This window comes from Xenopus laevis, chromosome 7S, assembly GCF_017654675.1.
Source record: "Xenopus laevis strain J_2021 chromosome 7S, Xenopus_laevis_v10.1, whole genome shotgun sequence".
Taxonomy (NCBI): Eukaryota; Metazoa; Chordata; class Amphibia; order Anura; family Pipidae; genus Xenopus; species Xenopus laevis.
In genome coordinates, this window is record NC_054384.1 from 82,037,390 (window position 1) to 82,061,028 (window position 23,639).

The 23,639-nt window shown below is 36.2% G+C and overlaps 1 protein-coding gene across 5 annotated transcripts in view; it reads right to left on the reverse strand.

The window, feature by feature from the left end:
- MGC115716.S (hypothetical protein MGC115716 S homeolog) overlaps nucleotides 1-23,639 on the reverse strand; it is a 35,003-nt gene that overhangs the window by 6,378 nt on the left and 4,986 nt on the right. For 3 of the 5 annotated variants that reach the window (NM_001096096.1, XM_018227037.2, XM_018227038.2), the window contains 9 exon segments: nucleotides 1,035-1,112; nucleotides 10,979-11,028; nucleotides 11,275-11,355; nucleotides 13,107-13,172; nucleotides 13,722-13,835; nucleotides 15,591-15,695; nucleotides 16,118-16,225; nucleotides 17,443-17,569; nucleotides 17,812-17,937. In NM_001096096.1, coding sequence (NP_001089565.1) covers nucleotides 1,035-1,112; nucleotides 10,979-11,028; nucleotides 11,275-11,355; nucleotides 13,107-13,172; nucleotides 13,722-13,835; nucleotides 15,591-15,695; nucleotides 16,118-16,225; nucleotides 17,443-17,569; nucleotides 17,812-17,823 — 741 coding nt within the window. In that variant the 5' untranslated portion in view covers nucleotides 17,824-17,937. 5 annotated transcript variants of the gene reach the window in all.

Here is a 23,639-nt window from a genome sequence, read left to right on the forward strand (position 1 = left end):
AGGATGTTTGACACTTTGAAGGCGACATCATTGTCCCCACATATTTAGCGGCCGATTCACTAAGGGTCGAATATCGAGGGTTAATTAACCCTCGATATTCGACTAGGAACTAAAATCCTTCGACTTCGAATATCGAAGTCGAAGGATTTAGCGCAGATAGTTTGATCGAAGGATAATTCCTTCGATCGAAAAAAGTTAGCCAAGCCTATGGGGACCTTTCCCATAGGCCAACATTGACTTCGGTAGCTTTTAGATGGCGCACTAGGGGGTCGAAGTTTTTTTTAAAGAGACAGTACTTCGACTATCGAATGGTCGAACGATTTTTAGTTCGAATCCTTCGATAGTCGTAGTCTAAGGTCGAAGTAGCCCAAAAAAAACTTCGAAATTCGAAGTTTTTTACCTTCGAATCCTTCACTCGAAGTTAGTGAATCGGCCCCTTAGTGTCATGAGACGCAGTTGACAAAAGTTCGTAGGGCAAATGAGACTTTAGGTTTGATGTGATTTTTACATACTAGGCAAGAAACTATTTTATTATATTGTTACTGTATGTTGGGACATGGTCAGCTCTTTTTGCAACATTCTTTTCTTCACCGTGAAATACTTGTTTGTAAATGCAATTTCAGATTACAACATTTTATCATACCAGGAAAACAAGAGGAAATAAGTGACGTATGCACAAAGCAGTGTTCATTGTATTAGAAGTGCATGCTTTTGCACCAGGTGCTGTCAAAACTCTGTTATCACCCAAAAGTAACTATTGCAATTTATTAGATTCCAACCAGTGTTTACTTTACAGTAAAACAAATACAAGATCACTTACGAGGCTCATCCTCACTAGAAACTTAAGAACATGTGATACATTCAAATGTAAAAGTAGAAACAGCCTTAAATATTAAAAAAAAGCACTGTTACGCTAAATCTCTTTAATTTTATGTAAATGACTGGTTTTGTGTTGATTCAAAACACAAATGCAACAAATTGTTTTGTTTACATGAAACCTTATTGAGATACCCACGGCATAAAGGCATACATACCTTAGCAGCAATTGCTTCCACGGTAAGTTGATCTTCATGTACCTCTGAAGCAATATTGCTCCATTTGGGTACAATAGCCTATATAAAGTAAGGAAAACACAGATTACTTTATATATAAAGAAACATTTGGAAAATAAAGCTGCAAAAAGGAAAACTATAGGTATATTTACTGTAAAATATCAGGTTATAACAGAACATGAATGAACTATAACAATTAAATGCATAATGATTTGTTTGTAAAAACAACTTTCCCTGTTAAGTACAGTACTATGTTGTTTGCATGGCGGTTAAATTCCTGCCAACAACATGGAGTCTTAAAGGGAGTCATGGGGAAAAACATTTTTTTCAAAATGAATCCGTTAATAGTGCTGCTCCAGCAGAATTCTGCACTGAAATCCATTTTTCAAAAGAGCAAACAGATTTTTTTATATTCAATTTTGAAATCTGACATGGGGCTAGACATATTGTCAATTTCCCAGCTGCCCCAAGTCATGTGACTTGTGCTCTGATAAACTTCAATCACTCTTTACTGCTGTAATGCAAGTTGGAGTGATATCACCCCCTCCCTTTTCCCCCCCCAGCAGCCAAACAAAAGAACAATGGGAAGGTAACCAGATAGCAGCTCCCTAACACAAGATAACAGCTGCCTGGTAGATCTAAGAACAGCACTCAATAGTAAAAACACATGTCCCACTGAGACACATTCAGTTACATTGAGACGGAAAAACAGCAGCCTGCCAGAAAGCATTTCTCTCCTAAAGTGCAGGCACACGTCACATGACATGGGGCAGCTGGGAAATTGACAAAATGTCTAGCCCCATGTCAGATTTCAAAATTGAATATAAAAAAAAATGTTGGCTCTTTTGAGAAATGGATTTCAGTGCAGAATTCTGCTGGAGTAGCACTATTAACTGATGTGTTTTGAAAAAAACATGTTTTCCGATGACAGGATCCCTTTAAGCTGGCCATAACTGGTACAGATTTCACCCTTGTATTGGTCGATCATTGTATCGGATGTCCCAATCTTCTGACCTGCCACTAACCATTCAAATTAAATAAAGTAGTAATATAACAAATCAATATTCTGGCTGTGACAGCAATTGTACAGAAGTTATGTCCAACAAATTCTAGTGAAAGTCACCCACTGATATCGTCAGATAGGCAATACACGCAGAAAAATTATTGTTAGCTGAAAGAAATCTTATAACCCGTCCAATCAACTAAATGACTGATCGGCATGGTATGGAAATATTGAGACGATCCACAGACTGTCTGAAAATCACCGGAAACTTTGATCTTTATGACTATATCTTTGCGTCTATGGCTAGCTTAAGTCTTACTCCCTGTTCTATGCTATAGGAAGAAAGGCAACACCATGCTTCTGGAGTGGTGTAAATGTGGACAGGGAAGAAGTCAAATGCCACATTTTTGGCATTTACTACACATGCAAAGTATAAAAAAATATATATTTAGTCTACCGTTTTTTTTTTGTCAGCCACCACAAATTGGGGCAAAATGTTACACCTGAAAATATAAGTGAAATAAATGTAGGGGCAGTTATTAAATGGTGCAGAATTTCCATCATGACAACAATGGCATCATACAAATGAGACATGGGCCTGTAATATTTCTTTTCAGAATTATACTCACTACAGAGACCCCTAATTTTGTGTTCAATCCACTGTTCCCATCAAGCTACATCACCCTCATCAAACTGGAATACCATACGACAGAGCAGTATACTGCAGAGTAGTGTTTTTCAAATAATGTTTTTATTTACCTTTGAATTGCAAAATAATTACATGTAACAACAAAATTAAACAATTGTCAAGTACAAGTCAAAGAATGGAAGTCAAGAATAAGACGTAGCAGTTCAAATCTTATCAAGTTAGCCATCAGAACTTTTCTAGTATACCTCTAAGTTCTTGGAAATATGACCATCTTTGGTTTGTGTAAAATAGGTAGTATGCAGAAATAACTGGAATCCTTATTGTAACATGGGATGACTAGTTAGCATTCTATTGAGGTAGTGACTCCTGGGGGGTTCCACTGTATTTGATTGTAGATTTTCTATATTCAAGAGGGATTGTTCCGCTTCCAGGACAGGTCCAGTGCCCCTCAATAATTCAGTTTTGTACCACATGGTTTGGTGAAAGATTTGTATGGTTAGTTTTCTAGTTGTAAGTGGTAGAGGGTTTATAGGTTAGCCAGTATCAAAAATGTTTGTGTTTTTTTTTCATTAGTTAAAGGGGTTGTTCACCTTCCAAACACTTTTTCCAATTCAGTTGTTTTTAGATTGTTCCCCAGAAATAATGACTTTTTTCAATTAGTTTCCATTATTTACTTTTTCCCATTATTAGTTTTTCCAAAATCTAAGTTTAACGTTGAATGTTCGTGTGTCACTGGTGTTTGAGTCTGGCAGCTCAGTAATTCAGGTGGACTCTAAACTGTTACAATTTTGCAACATTTAGTTTCTCAGAAACATCTCAGCAGTATTAGTAACTATTGTATCAATTTTAACAGCTGCCTATAATGAAACCCAGTGATTATGCTCAGCAGGGACAAAGATAAGAAATGTATCAACTAAATGTATCAATTTAGAACAGTTTACAGGGTCGGCGACCCCCCCTCCCAGAGCTGCCTCAGAAGGTGAAAAATTACACTTCACACTTCAATATTAGAAAACGGCCACACACAGAAAATCATTAGAAAAAGTCTTTATTACTGGTGATCTATCTGAAAACAATTAGTTGTTTGAAGGTGAACCACCCCTTCAAAGTTTCTATCCAGTCTTATTGTCTACATCTATTGTTGTTCTGATCGGTCTGTAAATTTGTGCGGTCGATTTAACGGTGTCGTGTCTATAAAGAGTCTATGGGGTTGTTTTTGTCCTTTTCTGTAAGTTTAGCTAATTGTTGGTTGATGAAATGCATTAATTGGTTTAGGGAAAATTGCTGAGTTTGTATGAACGGATATTTTTGTATTAAGTCTGAGATTGATTGCGGTGTGTGTTTGTCTGTGATGATGTATTTTATATTCCGTATGCCTTGTGTCTGCCATGTTTGAAATATTGTGTTATTGAGACCTGGGATAAAATTTTTGTTTCTTATCCACGTTACGTGTATGGAATTAAAAGGAGATTTTAAAAGGAGTCTTTTAGGATAATACAGGTAACATATTTGTTATGCTAGCAGCAACCTTTGGTGGGTTAGACATGCAAAAGATATTTACGTTTTTATTATTTATAGGTTTGCATTTGTCCGAAAAGTAATTTTTCATTCAGTGCATCTTGATTTTAACATCAGCTGGAGGCTGCTTTTATACAGCAAAGTGTGATTTAAAGCACATTGCCTAGAGAGGTATCTTAAAATATTAGGTACATGCACTTTAAGAGACCGTTACTGTTGCATAAACATTACATTTATAAAATGTAATTTAGTTTAACCGTATAGCCACAGAGTATTTAGGATAATGGCACTTTCTCCATCAGAGACACAGCCAGTGTGTGCACTAACAGCAAAAATGCTAAACCCTTAATTGCTGCTGCAACACAGGGTAGATTTGAGACTGAAGTCCTGCATTTCTTCATGATGAATGAAAACATGCAACTCTGTGTTATTGCCTGCATGCTTAACTTGAACTTCCTGCATAGTTTGGAAGCAGCCTAAATACCCAAATTAAGTACTGTGGGTGCGGTGTTATACTGTGCTTGTTATAAGTCTGGAAGTCTGTCCAATCATTTTTATTTATTTATTTACATTTTTTCTGCTGTATGCTTTTTTTTTAACCTCTCTTCTAATGACCTAAGATAAATTCAAACTATGCTTTTACTTATAAATGAATGGACTGTTTAGTATTACTGAAAAATGAGTTCTTATTTCATTGCATTGTCATACTGCATAAAAATACTGCATTATCCATTCCCCTGTAGATTGTAGTTAGTAGAGGGGAATACTTATTTTATGATATTTCTCTGTGCAAGCTATTATAAACACAGCCAGGGAATTGTCTTAGCTAGGGTGAGGTCCAGTTGTGGACTGGATTACATGGCAACAGTCTCAAGATGCCAAAAGCACGGATTCTGAATGGGTATGTTTTATCAATTTACCATTTTTAAACAAACCAGGAAGGTGTGGAAATAGGAAAATATTGTCAACTATACCGTTAGATACAAAGAAAAAAAAATAGTATATGGTTTAAGAAGTGCTGTTGTGTAGTTTTAAAGAGAAAATAGGCATAATCAAATAAAGGGAGTAGGGTGTTCTGTCTTCTTAACTGTATCAGACTAGAGAGAATTAAATAATGAAGATACATACTGTAAGCTGTAAAAAACAAAAGTTGACAGACTATTATTTATATATTTATCATTTTTATTAGAAAAAAATAAATACATTTTTATGAAACACAAAACAGAAAAAAAAACACTGATAAAAACTATTTATATATCAGCAGCCATGTCAATAACACAGTACTCGTCAATTTTAATAAAAAATGGCCAAAGCGTGTACTATAGTAATGTGCTGGCTGGCCCAATACCCACGGGTTTACCTCCCCCCGCTATTCGCAGGTGGCAGGCGGGTCTGAGTTGAGCCTTTCCCCGCCCACCACCATACACTGCCTGCTTCCAAGCTTTTCTTTTATAGACGCGCGCCTGCTCACCTCGTCCTGCACTTTTTGTGACGTTATCAGTGGGGCGGGTCAGCGAGGGTCTATAAGAAATCCAAACGAGTATATATATATTTGCAAAGAAATATATATAGGGAGATCAGCGGGTCTATAAGGAAGCCAGTAGGCGGGCACGGGTGGAGGGTGGGTGCGGGTCTGGAAAAACCCAACCTGCACATCATTAGTGTACCACACATGATGGAATAGGTCTTCTGCTTCTCTTCCCAAGAAATGCATGCACCCAAATGATTAAAGCATGATAGGCAGTCATCCTCATATCAATCAAAGATGTTATTCCATATATACAGTAAATAATTGACCAGGTTTCTTTTTGGTACAAAAGAAATAAGTTCCTGTTGTGCTGTGCCTCCCATCTCTGCAAAATTATGGAGTACAATCGCAGTTGAATTAACATCATGTAATCTTGCTCATGCACACGGAGAACCGAGAGGGAAGGACTTTTTCTCAGGTATTTCTCAAATGTATTAAATGTGCTATATGTAGAATTATTCAATGCCCAGGCGCTCAAGTTAAATATATATTGCTCACTTGGAAGTGATTTTGGCCCATTATGCCACCTTCATATACAGGACAATGATATGCAGAGCCCTTGACATAGTTGACCAGTATCTAAAGTGGCATACAGTGTGGGTTTATCATGCTGTGGGGTGGCGATTCAGCAGTAGGGAACGGCAATATGAAAATAACCCAAGTCAATCCTGATCTCAGCCAAATGAAACACTAATGGGTTTATTTATCAAAAATCCAATTTGTGAGGGTTTTTTTCTTGCAAGTTTTTGTGCTTAATAAATACCAAACACTCGAGATTTTGAAAATAGAAATTACATTTGTGAGTTTTTGTGCAAAAACTTGAATTGTTGCACAAATGCAAATTTGAACGTTGATACATCACCCCCTAAATACGTGACACAAAAGTGAAATAATGTTAAATCTCTATATGTTTGATTTATTTACCTTATTATTATTCAAACATGAACAATGCATTTCTCAGCAATACACTTGCTACATCTGTGCTCTGACATTCTAAACTTCTGCCCAACATCGCAGTTCACCAACAAATGACAATAGAATCCGTGGCATAACTAGATGTTATTGTGCCCCACAGCAAAATAATTTAAGAGCACCCAAATAAGCAGAGGTTGTCCTGTTTTACCAATATATATTAAAACGGCTCATTAATTAGGGTTTCACGTGGCCCCCTATACCTCCTGGGCCCCCCAGCAGCCGCAGGGTCTGCTTCCTCTGTAGATACACCCTTGAATGCAATGCAGTAGCCACGAGTGCACCATTTGGTATTTTCCATTATTAGATGTTCTTCATGGCTATCATCATCTAGTTTACAGGTATTTGACTCAACCGTTTCATTTAGTCTGCAAAAAAAAAAAAATATTAAGGATTAATTAGTACCAGCTCTTTTAAAAGGAACAAATGCTTCTTGGTATTTATTAATATGTAAAAAATCTTACAGTTATACCCACCTTTTCTTTATTTGAAAGTCCAAACATCTTTCTTCTTAAGTTTGGATTGTGATCCATAATTGCCAGGCATTATCTTATATTAAAAATCACAATTGGTGAAATAATAAAACCTTGAAAAATTAATATTAAAATAGCTGACACATTTTTGCAAGGCTTTACATTAAACTGAATTAGTTGAAGCAGGAGGGTTTTTTTGTACGTCGTAATTTAGTTAAAATACAGAACCAGACTATCCTGTCTGTGGTGTGTAGACAGAATAGTAGTATCAACTTTAATTTTAAAGGGTCAGTAATGTCCAATCTTCGTTTCATCCTATGTAAGAAAGTTGGTTGGCAGCATATTAAACCTCAATTTCTGCAGAGCAAAATCTATTACTATCACATGCCCCTTAGTGACATTAGATTGCTATGCATAGCATCAAGAGAAAATCAAAAGAAGCGTGTTAGCCTCTCCTGACTAGTACTGTCATAATTATGATTGATCCTTCCCCTGTTGTTGTCCAGCACATAGCTGCTGCAGGGACATGTTGCACACTGTTGTTGCTGTAGCTGTTTTAACGGTCAATATGTTGCTCTCTTTTTGTGCTGTGATTTAAGCCTTTATTAATGAATACAATTGTATTTTACAATAACATTAAAGGAGAAGGAAAGTATTTTTGCACTTGGGGGTGCCAAATGTTAGGCACCCCCAAGTGATTTTATTGACTTACCTGAAACCCCAGGCCAGTGCTCCTATCAGCAGAAAACTGCACCGGCCCGGAGTTATTCCAGCGAGCACCACAGAGCGATCATCCTCCGACTCCGTCTCTTCCCGACAGAAGAGGAGCGCTACTTGGTGCTCACTGGTGTAACCCTGGGCCGGTGCAGTTTTCTGCTGATAGAAGCACTGGCTTGGGGTTTCAGGTAAGTCAAAACAATCACTTGGGGGTGCCTAACATTTGGCACCCCAAGTGCAAGAACACTTTCCTTCTCTTTTAAGGTTTGTTGAATGTCTATCTAATTTTTCATAGGATATAAAATAATGTGAATTACTGGTACCAATCTGACAGATTATGTTTGCATTCTATTTTTTTAAAAAAAAGAAGTCCTAATATACATATATTTGCCACAAAGTCTTACTCTTTAATACTTTTGAGCATTATGAAAGTTTACACATATAAATAATTTGGGGCTCATAGATTGAACTGGATTATAGTGTTACACAAAAAATGTGTATTTAGGTTTGTGTGTCTATCTTTTTCCATTATATCTGCAAATTCAATTGAGTGGTTATAGATGCGGTTTGTGGGTAATGCCAAGGGGCCCTAAGAAAACCTCCAGTCCTGTAGCATTTACGGTTATGTGTGAATGATGCTCTTATGATTTATTTGGATATATTCCAGCGGTCGATAATGAAGTACCCCCGAAATTCAATAAAAGCCAAAAAAAAATAAAAGTGCAGATTTTCTTGAAGTCTGCATAGTTATTTTGTTTGTATATATTAACACGAGTAACAAGCTTTTTTTTTTTGCTTAAATGTTGAATATAACTTTTTCCTTCTTTTCCGGCATCAAAAACATCATATAAACATGAGCAGTCACAGAGTCGAACACTCTGTGAGAGTTTTTTTTTAGTAGGGATGCACCAAATGCAGAATATAGTTCAGGAATGAGCCAAATCACATTTGGTGTTCAGCTGAAATCATAAAAGTTATGTGACTGGATAATTAAAAGTAAAATCTAAATTAGAATTTGGTAAAGCATTTAGCCAAATATTTTGTAGAAGGTTCCAAAATTATGCATTTGGCTCATTCCCAATTAATTGATTTTATGATGGCAGAGTGTATAAGGGGATGCGGAGATGGTTTTGGTTAACCATTTGGTAATCATGTGACATTAGTGGGGTACTTTAACAATGGCTTAAGCTGGAGAAAAAAGGCTTTTGATGTACACCTAAACTGTATAGTATCCAAAACAGATACTGTAGTGTGTGACGTTTAATGTACCCCAAATTAATGTGGGTTACATTATGAGCATTCTCAAGTTGAAAGTACCAAATGTATTTAAAATTATCTTGATACATTCAGGTAACGTGTGTGTTGTAATAGTAATGTTTATAAATTTTAGATATACACCAATATGAATAATACTTCCATAAAACACATTTTTAAAAGCAGTAAAGCTAACAGACCTCTCAACATAAGATAACCAAAAAGCTAGGTTAATTAAAAAAGTAAAAACATTTGATCAGACCAAAAATTTGTTTATTTCGCTTCAATCATGTTTATATATGCTAGAGCCAAAGACGCAACATCTTCAACTGCACTTCTGGCTTTGTAATGTTCAAAGGCTTGGTTTGACTACACTGAATTTCACACAAGAGCCGAAGTCATCATCGTTTATTTATATAGTGCAGGCAAATTACAATACATTAAATTAAAGCAATTCTGACACCCTTTAAACCTCCCATTGTGTTGCTATTGCTATTAGCTTTTAAACTGTGGTGTAAAAAATTCCTAACAATAAGTTGCATAACCAGAACGATGCACATGAACTTTACTTCAACGATGCAGCCATCTTTGCTCTTCACTTACGGCTACTAAGCTTTGTTAATCAAATGCATTTGAGAATATTAGTTTCATCATACCTGTCCATATAGACTATTCAATTTTCATGATAGTCCCCCCCCCTTAAGAATCTTCGAATGGTTTTACTTAGAAACACAGACATGTGTCAACTAACGTGACATATAGATTATTTCTCATGTAGATCCGTATTTTGATTAATAGTGGTTTGGGTGCAAGTATCACTTTGATGTTTGTGTGACCTTTAAACAAAACAGGAGTGGTGTACACTTTCTAATGTATTCCACAAAGGAACCTGAGAAGGTATGCCCAGCACAGAATGTCACCACCCTTTTCTTCACAATTCATTAAAGGTATAGCTGTGCATGTCAAACAGGCATAGAGTTTTAGATCTTATTGGTCTTTAATAAATGTCTAACATTTTTCACAAATATATTTGGCACAAATATTTAATCCAGTATTGGAACCATGGCACTTCAATGGCAAAGTGTGCAGCTCCTAAAAGGAGCACATTTTCTTGAGAGTTCACAGTAGCCCATTGAAGAGGTTAAACTTCGTCACATAATGACAAATGACCCCCATTTCAAAATTCTGCTCATCAGGTGAGAAAGTGGGTTTAAGATGAACCCCACTGAAAGCCTTGTAACACCCCAAAATGCAAGGCAGGCGATAAAGGTAGTTAAAGGTTTACCCAAACAATATTTCTACTCTGAGATTCTGCCTTAAGCTTCTGTTAAACAATAAGACAGTCAGTAATATAAAACCTCAACTTCAAAATCAGTCAGGATTAAGATAGATACAGATATTCTAGAAGCTGTAAATATGAGCGTGAATGAGATGCAGTAAAGTCAATATTCTAAACTTAAAGTGCTCAAAATACTGACCAAACTAAAACAAACCCCAAAGTATGTTTAACAGAAACAAATACAGGGAAACCTCAATTACATTGCCTGATTTAAGTTCTCTCATTTATACACTGCTTTTTTGAGGTCCCACCTCTATATTATACATAATACATTGCCTTAATTTTACATTTTTCCAGATTTTATACCTTTTTTTCTGGTCCCCTCCTGAAAAAACTAAAATGCGGGGTTCTACTGTACTATAATGGTTTAGCAGACAAATGAGGTTTATGGTCATAAAAATATACAGTAGTTTCTACCCTGTAGCAAATGAAATAGACTAATGATTTATTTAAGCCTCAGATATAAAACTCACCATGTTTAATGTTGGGCCTTGCTGAGTTCCCTCACTATTTGCTTGGTCACCTGAAAGAAGCATTCTATTTTAGAACATATACAAGTTATGAAAATAGGTTTAAGATGGTGAAGCACAGATTATTTGTTTGGATTAACTGACAAATAACTTCTCAGATAATCATGTTTTACACATCAGAGCACCTCTGTTTTTTGTCAGCATGAAAACATATTTTTTGCTTTCAAAATACAGTGCAATACCTCTTAAAGATTGCATGCAATGACGAGCAGTAATAAAGAATAGGAAAATATACGTACATAATCTATAATATCCTACAGGTTCTGTATCCTCAAATGCATGACTGCTGGAATCATCTTCTTGCTTTACCACAACTGGAACTGTGAAAAAATACAGTATATTTATTACACAGTGTAGTGTACATTTCAAGTAGGGATGCACCGAATCCACTATTTTGGATTTGGCCAAACCCCCGAATCCTTCACGAAAGATTCGGCTGAATACTGAACCAAATCCTAATTTGCATATGCAAATTAGAGGCGGGAAGGGTAAAACATTTTTTACTTCCTTGTATTGTGACAAAAATTCACGAGATTTTATTCCCCATCCCTAATTAGCATCTGCAAATTAGGATTCTGACAAAAATGTCAATCTTGCTGAAAAAGACTGAATCCTTGCAGAATCACGAACCGAATCCTGGATTCGGAGCATCCCTAATTTCAAGTGGACATAAAAAGATGAGATTTTAGGCTTAGCTTGCCTTAATAACATTGTTCACAAAATGGCTGCTGCCGGCTTGATGTGATTGTGAATTCCAAGATTAAAGAAACAAGGTTGAAATAATATATATACTGCAAGACAAGATTATTTCTATTCAGGCCTCTCCTATTCATATTCCAGTTTCTTATTCAAATCAATGCATGGTTGCTAAGGTAATTTAGCAATCACACTACTGAAATTGCAAAAAAGAGAGCTACTGAATGAAAAGCTAAATAATTTAAAAAAAAACAATAAAAAAATGAAAATCAATAGCAAATTGTCTAAGAATATCACTCTCTACATAACACTAAAAGTTAATGCAAAGATGAACAACCTCTTCAAGAAAATAATGAACGCTGTGCAAAAAATCCCTTTTCCGTTGAAAGGATCCTTCCATCTTCATATTGGCAAGCTTTGTAAAGTATAATGTCTTAAATAGCAGGGGCTTTATACACTATTTATATTTTATAAGTTTGTTGATTTGTGCTCCTTATGTTTTGTTACACTTTACCCAGTGCCTTTAGTCCTTCACAAGAGAACCTAGTTTTAATATTTATTAAATTGTCTGCATAGTTTCTAGTGCTTGGAAAGTAAATTCTATACTACTAGGGTAAATGATTAACTTAATAAGTATGCATAGCAAGCAAACCTGAATTTACTGGCAAATCCAAAGCCATATTTACAATTTGCCCCTTAAATATTGTATACAAATACATTACTTTGCTACTTGCCTTTATTGTTACTTAATCAGAAGTTACATTGGTATAGTAGTAGTACAGATATGGGACCTGTTTTCTAGAATGCTTGGGACTTTCAGGATAGATGGGATTTCAAGATAATGGGTATTTCCATAATTTGGATCTTTATACCTTTAGTCTACTAGAAAATAATGTCAATAATAAATATTAAATATTAAAAATAGCCTGGTTTTGCTTTCATTAAGGATACATTATATCTTAGTTTGGATCAGGTAGAAGGCACTGGTTTATGATTACAGAGAAAAGCAAATCGTTTCTAAAAATTTGGATTATTTAAATAACATCGAGACTACGGGAGACGGCCTTTCCATAGTTCGGAGTTTCCAGGAGAACAGGTTTCCGGAAAATGGATGCCATACCTGTACTGTCTATTCGGCATGGGGGGCTTATATCTGTATCTTTTTTAGGAGCCTAGAAAACGCCAGACTGTATCAGCAATAGTTTAAAAAATATCTTGGAATGCAAATAAGCATTAACCCCAATATACTGGAGTTCCAGGAATATGTATAAGAGCCAATGGCAAGGTCTTCTAGTCTCAAGCTAACTGGATCTCAAAGACTGCAACCTACTGATTAACAGAATACATTTTAACTAGGAAATGGAGACATACTTACTTATATTGTCAAAATTGTTAGCATCATCACTTGTGTGTTCAGATTCCTGCTTAATTTCCACTGGCCCTGTCACAAAAAAAAAAAAATAGACCATGTGTGAGCTGAACCAATGTATTACAAGAACATTAAATTATTTAAAAAAAACATGCAGGGACCAGTTTTAAAAATAAAGCACAAACAATATTATAATGTAAAGTTGAAAATACATCACTAGTAAAGTCAGCCAATATCGTGGATGTTGATAGGTTAAAAACAGTAACGACTTTTCAAAGCAATATGACACTTTTCAAAAGAAAGCTGGAAGATCCAACACATTCTTGAACACAATATATGACATATGTATGACTAACATATTTGATGTCAACATCATTATAACATTTTTGACATGCATTAAATATATTAAATATACTCCTAAGCAATCTTTAAAACTATATTACATATATTTATTTAAAGCCACCATTAGGCAGAGGTTAATTTTACTTAATAAAGAATGCTTTATCTAGCTACTTTATATTTATCAATAGAAATATTAAATAAAAAAACAGCCCAGTAGCAGCCATTGATAAGAGTCTCAAGGCTATAAATAAGATTTGTTTTGTGTTTATCACATCTTACCAGCAGTGGAGCCATCAGATTGAACAAATCCAGAATTATAATGGTCTATCGAATAACTTTCTTCTTCGGTTTTAACAAAGATCGGATTTCTACCACCAATATCTTCTTGAGAAGCTGCAACAATATAAATATAAATTATCTTTAATTCAAGAACCATTTCTCTTCTGTGATGTTGAAATAAGGCTCATAATCAGAATCATTCTGCCATGCTCTTTACAACAGCTTGCCTATTATATTCACTACCAATGCTTCTTATTTATTCATTTTTACTAGTGTTTTACATATCACTTTGCATCAATTTTGTGATAATACACAAATACTTTTAGCAATCAGAATCTAAAAAAAACAAAACAATACAGTCTTCCTACACTATACAACACCTACCCCATCACACAACAACATTCTTAAAGGAACAGTTCAGTGTGAAAATAAATACTGGGTAAATAGACAGACAGGCTGTGCAAAAAAAAAATGTTTCTAACATAGTAAGTTAGCCAAAAATGTAATGTATAAAGGCTGGAGTGACTAGAGATCTAACATAATAGCCAGAACACTATTTCCTGCTTTTCAGCTCTATAACTCTGAGCTAGTCAGCGACTTGAAGGGGGCCTCATGGTACAAATCTGTTCAGTGAGTTTGTAATTGATCCTCAGCATTCAGCTCAGATTCAAAAGCAAAAGATGGCCCTCCCTCAAGTCTCTGATTGGTTACTGCCCGGTAACCAGTCAGTGTAAACCAAGAGAGCTTAAAAGCAGGAAGAAGTGCTCTGGCTATTATGTTACACATCCAGTCACTCCAGCCTTTATACATTACATTTTTGGCTAACTAACTATATTAGAAACATTTTTTATTTTGCACAGCCTATCTATTTACCCAGTTTTTATTTTTACACTGAACAATTCATTTAACCAGTTCTAATTCCAGATTAACATCTGCTAAACTTACTTTTATGGATTCATTGTAAGCAAGGAAATCTTCCTAGAAATTCACTTTCAAACCTGACACCACAACAGGTGAAGAATATGTTTGCTGTGCACAGAATGTCAGTCTTTCAGCTTCTCATCAATTAACAGGATTTTCTCTAGTAGCCACCTATCTATAGCTGGCACTTTCCAGTATTTATAAAACACTGCCATACTACATTTAATCCAATTAACAGATCTTTAAACAAGTAAGATGTGCAAAACCATCTCCTTGCTTGATTAATGCTTCCTTAAAAGAATAATGCTACAAATGTGATTTGATAAAATAATATAAATGAAGAGGAAAACAACGTTTACTGTTTACACCTGTCTGACTTTTAGGGTAATGTCACACAGAGATTTAGTCGCCCGCAGAACTGCTTCCCCCTGCTAGAATGAAAAATCGCCTGCAGCATGACACTTGCGGCACTTTGTTTTCCGAAGTCGCCCGAAGTTTCCTTGTAAGGCAATTTCGGAAAATGAAGTGCCGCGAGTGCCATGCCGCAGTCGATTTTTCATTCTAGCAGGCAGAAGACAGGGGGAAACCGTTCGGGGGGGATTAGTCACCCCAAGGAAGAGGCGATTAGTGGCCAGGCGACAAAATCTCCCCGAATCTCCCAGTGTGACCTTATCCTTACAAGATGGAACTTCAGTATGAGGCTGCTCCTCCTTTATGTTCAAGGAAATAGCTGATGTGATTAAAAGAAATGCTGTAATACAGAAAAGTAGAATCTTAAACATAAGAAGATACCAAAATAATAATAATTATAATAATAAATAAAATGCAACTGGTTGGATTGGTAATAGAAATAAGCCACCATAACATATCTGTATTTGCTTGTGTGAAAGAGAAAGGGGAGCTTTTGCATTTCACAGGTGTGAAACTTTGACACTAAAACATTCTCACATTGGGCTGGTGAATCTGTATTCTGGTTCTCTTTGAAACTTTTTCTCTCTTTGGTGCAAGGAAGCAGAGTTTGCTCTTTTATTCTTACTACTACATCAGGAAGATCTGCAAAAAATAAAACCACACATTTTTTCACTTAGTAAATTAATGAAAGTTTAAGATATCATAGACACGAATAAAAACAAGATTTTTTTTAATCAATCGTGTTTTTTTCAACGGCTACAAAAAACAAAATAAGGCACGTATGGACTGGGTCAGCAATAAGACTTCATTATATAATATGCTTAATCCAAACTAAAATATAATTAATCCTTATTAGAAGCAAAAACAGCCTATTTGATTGATTTAATGTTTACATGATTTTCTAGTAGACTTAAGGTATGATCCAAATTGCATAAAGATCCGTTATCCGGAAAACCAGCATTCTGGATAACAGGTCCGATACCTGTACTTTGTTATGAACAGAGATGGTGAATTAAATCATAAATTGCATCAGGCAAATTATTTAGAAAAAAAAAAATTCTTACCTTTACTTTTAATATTTTCTCTTTCTTGGGAATTAATATCAATGCGCACACAAGTTTTATCTGCAATTTTGATTTTGAACAAAATTTCTGGATTTTCAATTTTGTAACCTGATAAAAGAGAATTATTAGCACTAAAATTAAATTTACATTTTAAACTCCATCCATTTGTATCAATGTTACATGTAAAAAAGAATTGTGAAAAAAGATGCTTTAGTTATGGCACTATTTTATTACACTGGTGATAAACATTGATATATAAAAATGCCCAAAATTGACAAATGCATAAATTACAAATTTAAAAGGCACGGATTACATAAAGACTGCTTCCCCCACCGTCAGTTATTAGAAATAATAGTATTTCTTCAAGAAATAACCCCTCACAAGCATCAGTGTGCAAACACTTGCACATGCATGGGCCACAAAATGCTGCCTGCACTAGAAGCTTTTCCCCAAGGAAAGAAATATTTTTGTTTCTCCCAACTGGAGTGCAGACACTGTTAGCCCACTCTCCAGTGGGGAAAATGTAGATGGGATAGGTGCCCTTTAACGTGTGTAAAATACTGTCAAGCTTCCCTTACACATAACTCTTTGGGTAAAAGCACTTTTGCATTCCTGCCAACTGTCCTGTTTTTAGAGGGACAATCCCTCTTTTGACTCAACCTGCAGTCCCTCATTTGTACTGGAAAGTCCAGTTTTTCTCTGCACTGAACAGCCAGAAAAAGAAACAAAGGTCAGAATTAATACAACATTTTGTGTTTTCAGACAAAATTCTTTGTGCGCACCACAATTTGTTGTATGCGCTGGCCTCACAATTTGAGCACAGGCACACACCTTAGAGGGAACATTGCTCAGGGGCGCCAATCTAAGTACCCCAAGCCAAACTCGGGGTACTTAGGAAATGTATCAGACATGGCAGTGTAGTGCTTCAGAAGAAAGTAGCAAGATTGGTGAGATTTTTATGAGACATCCACTGGTACCAGGAGGTTAGAGATTTTCTGCAGGGGGGGGGGGTGTCCAGCACATGGGCAAAACCCTTGGCCTTCTTATTTTCCTTTTAATTAAACAGTAGGGAGACTTAATTTGTTTCCCTTTATCACCCTTGACATACTGTATAATCTGGGGTTCCTATGGCGTTGTGTCTGAAAGTGAGATAATACATACCGTAGTTACACAATTCTGACCTGAACACACAGTTTTTAAATACTGCATGCACAAGTATAAAATGTGTGCATAAAATAATTTTTTTGCTCATGTAGCCGAGAATGCATTCGAGAGAATCTAACACAATATAACACCATGCAATGACACTAATAAAGAATTTTTACCTAGTGTAGTTAAAGCTCCATGGAGTTCTTTCATCACATTTCGATAAAGCTCTTTCTGCCAAGCCTCCAATCGGGACCACTGCTCCTCTGAAAATGAGGCAGCAACGTCGAAAAATGTTACAGGCATCTGAAAAGAAATAATTGTACAATCACAGTTCTAGTATTATATTAAGAATATTTTACATACTAAAAATATATTGTCTTCACTGTTGACAAATTTTACAGATTTAGTTCACAGAACAAACATTAAGAAAGGTCAAGCTTCAGCTTAATGCAATGAAGAAACATTTTTTTTTTTTTTTTTTTTTTTTTTTTTATATCAACCCAGCACAGAAGGTGGTAGACCCAGATATCTTAAATTGAACTTACCTGATAAAACATTTCTCAGACCTATCCAAGATGTTAGAGGTCGGTTTCAACAGAGCTCATTTAGGTGAAACAAAAGAGCCGATGAATAGCTGGAGCTTGAAATGAACGATCCAGGTTCAGTTTATACTAAAAATAAAAACAAATAGTTCCATAATTCAACTGTAACAAGAGTTTTCAGATGTATATTTTCCGCATGTTTATACAAAATAAACATAAATGTAGTTCAGTATTTTCCTCTAGCTGGGTGGGGAAAACTCACCTTACCTGCCCTAACAGAAAAGGTTTTACAGAAGCAGATACTGTATGACGGTGTTGTTTGGCTAATACAGAATGCAGTTCTTTTAGGTTCTGTAAAAAGTATTGTATTATGGCATTGCTATCCAACTTCTGTGGTACTGAGGGCTGGAATTTTTCTGGTGTACATGGTGGAGGGATGATGATGGAAGCCAGTGTTGACCATTCCCTGTTTTTAAAACTACACCTACGTTAGCGCAAGAACTTTTAAGACCATGTCCGTATTAATGGTGTTAATACATCAAAAATCCAAATGGTTCATGCTCACTGCAGGGATATCACTTATGAGTCATTTGTGAAAATTTCAAGTCATATTAAAACACACACTTAAATCCATATGCCTCCTCCTCCCCTGTGGATAACACAGCACCCCCAGCACATGATTAACACCTTTGGAGCCCCTAACAATAATTTCCAAATGCTAACAAACCCCCAGAACAAACCCTACCAGACTGGTGTCGAATGGGTAGAAGGCAGAAGGAGCATTGGGCAGACAGAGTATGGTACACACAGGGAGCATAGGGCAGGCAGAGTATGGTACACACAGGGAATATAGGGAAGGCAGAGTATGGTACACACAGGGAATATAGGGAAGGCAGAGTAGGGCACATGCTGAACTCAAACCATCTGATTTGATTTGTCAACAGAATTGGCCCAAACAAATGCAGCAGAAACAGTGCCACATACAAGATGCAAATATTTAGAAGTAAAAGGCTATCTTTATTACCCACAATGGTGTTTTTTTCCCCAGAAGTGTTCCTGTGGTTCCAGTTTGGCACACAAATGCAGACACACATTAGCACCTATTTTGGCAAATCAAAAGCAAGTTGCTGCACACTACTATAATTGTGCTGGGATGGTGATATGTCTGGCACATGGTTTAAGCAAATACATTGACATTCTATTCACTTGATACAAGTCAGTTGTGGCTATGAAAATAACTGCTAAGCAGGGTCACCAAGATTTTTTACCCATTAAGCTACATTCAGTTCCTGGGTGGAGCAAAATACGGAGGCTCTGTTTGGACGTATAGTTATGGGATATGGGGATTCCAAATTACAGAAAGGCCGTATTAATTAAACAGTACCTTGTACTCCAAACTAAGATATAACGAATCCCAAGGCTACGGACACACATGCAGATCTTCACATTATTTTCGGCGCGGTTTACACATGGTTTTAAAAAAAACGAACGCCGCATAGATACAGCTAGTGGTTTAAGCTAAGGCAATGTTAAGGCTATGGCAACTTACGCTACAGATACGCGGTGGTCAGCTTTGTTAAAAAAAAACTCGGAGTGAACCGCGCCAAAGATCCGCATGTGTGTCCATAGCCTTATTGGAAGTAAAACCAGCCATTTGGGTTAATTTAAAGGAAAACTATACCCCCCAAACAATGTAGGTCTCTATTAAAAGATACTGAGTAAAACAGCTCATGGGTAAAACCCTGCTTCATGTAAATGAACCATTATCATAATAATATACTTTTCTAGTAGTATGTGCCATTGGGTAATCATAAATAGAAAATTGCCATTTTAAAAAATAAGGGCCGCCCCCTGAGATCGTACGATTCACTGTGCACACATACAAACCACATGTAAGGTCACATGAGCCAATTAACAGACAGAGTTCTGCCTTTTGCTTCCTCACTTCTTCCTGTTACAGTTAGTGTTGTAGTATTTCTGGTCAGGTGATCTCTGAGGCAGCACAGATAGAGTCACGAAATGGTGGTTCAAGGCAAGAGATGTAAAAGGGCAAGATTTATGGAAATATATATTCCAGTTTGGTAAGATTCTTTAATATGTCATTCAATTTGATATAAACTATCTGTTGCTTAAGTATTCATTTTGGGGGTATAGTTTTCCTTTAATGTGTATACAATTTTCTAGCAGACTTAAGGTATGAAGATTCATATTACCGAAAGTTCCATTATCGGGAAAACCTCAGGTCCTGAGCATTCTGGATAACCGGTCCCATACCTGGTTTCTATGCAACCAAAACTTGCTTCCAAACCAGAAATCTAAAAATAAGCACTTGCTTTGAGAAGAAACATCCAACAGGTTGGTGGGCGACATATTGCTCACAAGCTACTAGTTTGGGACCTACTGATGGGAAATCAAGGGTCATCAAGGCATGCACTTGCACACTATTCTTACAGCAGGTTGGGCAGATGCACTGGTGCTAGGAGCATTTACTAGCACAAGTACCTTTTTATGAACAGAACCACTGTACACTATTAATATTTTAATATTCATCAATTAGCTCAATCACGTATCTTGCAATTTAAAGGATACCACTCACCAATAATTACTGCTACATTACTATTCTGAGAGAAAAGAAAAACTATTTTTTTTTCCTTAGGGAGCACAACCGTGCCAATCACTCTGAGCTACATGTGCTTCACTTGTTAATAGTGCCTTTTAAGCAAGGGAGGGAATACAGGGTTATGGAAGAGAGCTCATAATACAAATTGATCCAGGGACTGGTCCAATTGCCATCATGAAGTTAGAAAATATATTTTTCCCCTCTGAGACAAATTGAAGAGGCCTCTGGATCAATTAGCGGTTAGGCAGCTTATTATAGAAATAAAAGTTTGAACTTGATGGACTTGTAGCTGGCTTTAAAAAGCTAATCACTGATTGGTTGCTATAGGTAACTGCCCAAGGACAAATTTGCCCAGTGTTGATAAATGAGCCCCACTGTGTCTACAACACTCCTGCATATTTATTTTTTTTAATTAATGAATGCAGGTACGGTATGGGACCTGTTATCCAGAATGCTTGGGACCTGGGGTTTTACAGATAATGGATCTTTCGTTAATTCGGATCTTCATACCTTAAGTCTACTAGAAATTCATTTAAACATTAAATAAACGCAATAGGCTGGTTTTGCTTCCAATAAGGATTAATTATATCTTAGTTGGGATCAAGTACAAGATACTGTTTTAATATTACAGAGAAAAAGGAAATCATTTTTAAAAATTTGGATTATTTGGATAAAATGGAGTCTATGGGAGACAGCCATTCCGTAATTCGGAGATTTCTGGATATCGGGTTTCCGGATAAGGGATCTTATACCTGTACCACTGTATCAAGTCAAGCACCCCATCAGACTTAAAGGAAAAAGAGTCCTACATACTGGTGAGAATTAAACAACGGGTATCCAGCTAGGAATCAATGCATCCATAATAAGCAAGAATTTCTTCCCGGAACTGCAAAGAATACAATTTGCATTTTTACACAGTACATTTCCTACCCATGCTCCCATCCGCTATGTACATAATCCTTCACACAATATTTTGTTCCTGAGTAGTTATATTCCATTTCCAATATCATTTTTCCCCCCCCAATAACCAACGTAGTGCCTCAATTCTAAAGACTATAGCCATTTTTATTTTGAACACTATTTGGAACATCATATAGGAAATAAAAGTTCTTAAAAAGTAAACCCTTAATCACAATCATTTATCCATTCAGACAATAATATAATAATTTAGCTACAAAAGGCTACCTTATACAATAGCGGGAGATAATAGCAAAAATATTCATGATCATTTTAGGATTTCTTTAGGCACAACACAATGAAAATGTGTGTACTTAGGCTGAGAAAGACAAAAAGAGCCTGCCTGAATGCAGGGCTTTATTTTTGTACCCAGAATTATGGATTATTATGGAATTATGTTTCAGCTCACTCCATTTAAGGAGCAATGCAGCGCAATGAATGGGCACCAGACATACACACAGGCCACAGACACAGCATTACAGAAGCATGAAAATTACAGAACTTTGAGATTCTAGCTATGGGATATCTAATGAATTAGTAATTAAAATCAAAATGACTGCTGGTAAAAAAGGAAGCAGACTTGGCTGCATAACAGTACAGTAATTTGTGCATGCAAAATACATATACAGTAGATTACACATTTTACGTTTTTCAGGAGTCCAGGAAAAAATTTAGTAAAATCTGTGAAAATGTAAAATCAGGGAAATGTGTTAAAGTAACTTTTTCTACTAGTACTGAAAGGATATAAGCATAGGAGTCCATTTTACTTACAATATTTACTGTGTTAATAAGGATTAAATTAACGTTAATGTTACACTATGGGGGGGCATGTGCAAGGCCTATCTGTTAGTCACATACACAAGCTAAAGCAATAAGTGATTGGTGCAGGACTGTATAAGGGGCAGACTAATTGGAATTGACCATTTACAGGCAGAACCATGGCAAAATATACATCTGGTTAGTATTTTAAAACTTTTTATTTCACTAATAATATCATTCATGGAGGGAAACAATGCAGTTTAAATCATGTACAGGTATGGGATCCGTTATCCGGAAACCAGTTATCCAAAGAAAGGCTGCCTACCATAGACTCCATTTTATCCAAATAGTCCAGTTTTTTAAAAAAATATTTCCTTTTTCTCCGTAATAATAAAACAGTACTTTGTAATTGATCCCAACTAAGATATAATTAATCTTTATTGGAAGCAAAGACAGCCCATTGGTTTTATTTAATGTTTACATGATTTTCTAGTAGACTTAAGGTATGAAAATCCAAATTATGGAAAGATCCATTTTCCAGAAAACCTCAGGTCCCGAGAATTCTATATAAAAGGTCCCACACCTGTAAATAAAACACTAGGGCCCGGATTAAAAACAGGCTGCATTTATTTGTCATAACAATGGGAAATGGGACATTCTCTACTTGGAGTAAAATTCTTAGTGGGGTCCCCCAGGGCTCAGTATTGGGTCCACTTTTATTTAACTTGTTCATTAATGACTTAGGGGAGGGTGTTGTAAGTAATGTATCAGTGTTTGCAGATGACACAAAATTATCCATACGTTAGAAAAATAGGATGGCACTCACATTTGCAAACGTGCTTGAATTAAAGTGCTTTTATTGTGATCTCAAACACAACGTTTCAGAGGCACAACCTCCTTTATCAAGTGTTCTCTAAAGGAGGTTGTGCCTCTGAAATGTTGTGTTTGAGATCACAATAAAAGCACTTTAATTCAAGCACGTTTGCAAATGTGAGTGCCATCCTATTTTTCTAACGTATGGATATTGGAACCCAGTTGAGCAGCAAGGTTTCTGGATAGAGCACCACAGCGATACAGCTGCAGTCTTTCGGACTATTGTATGTCACAAAATTATCCAATTAATTCCATCCAGGATGTGGCATCCTTGTAACATGATCTTGACAAACTGGCAATCTGGGCAGCTAAGTGGCAAATGAGATTCAATGTTGCTAAATGTAAAGTCATGCACCTGGGATGTAAAAATATCCAAGCCACTTATATACCCTTAATGGGACTGCACTAGGCAAATCCATTATGGAAAAGGACCTCGGAGTCCTTGTAGATGATAAACTTGGCTGTAGCAAGCAATGCCAGTCTGCAGCATCAAGGGCAAATAAGGTCTTGAGCTGTATTAAAAGGGGCATAGAGTCACGGGAGGAGGGGGTCATTCTTTCACTTTATAGAGCACTGGTAAGGCCCCATCTAGAATATGCCGTACAGTTTTGGTCTCCATCAC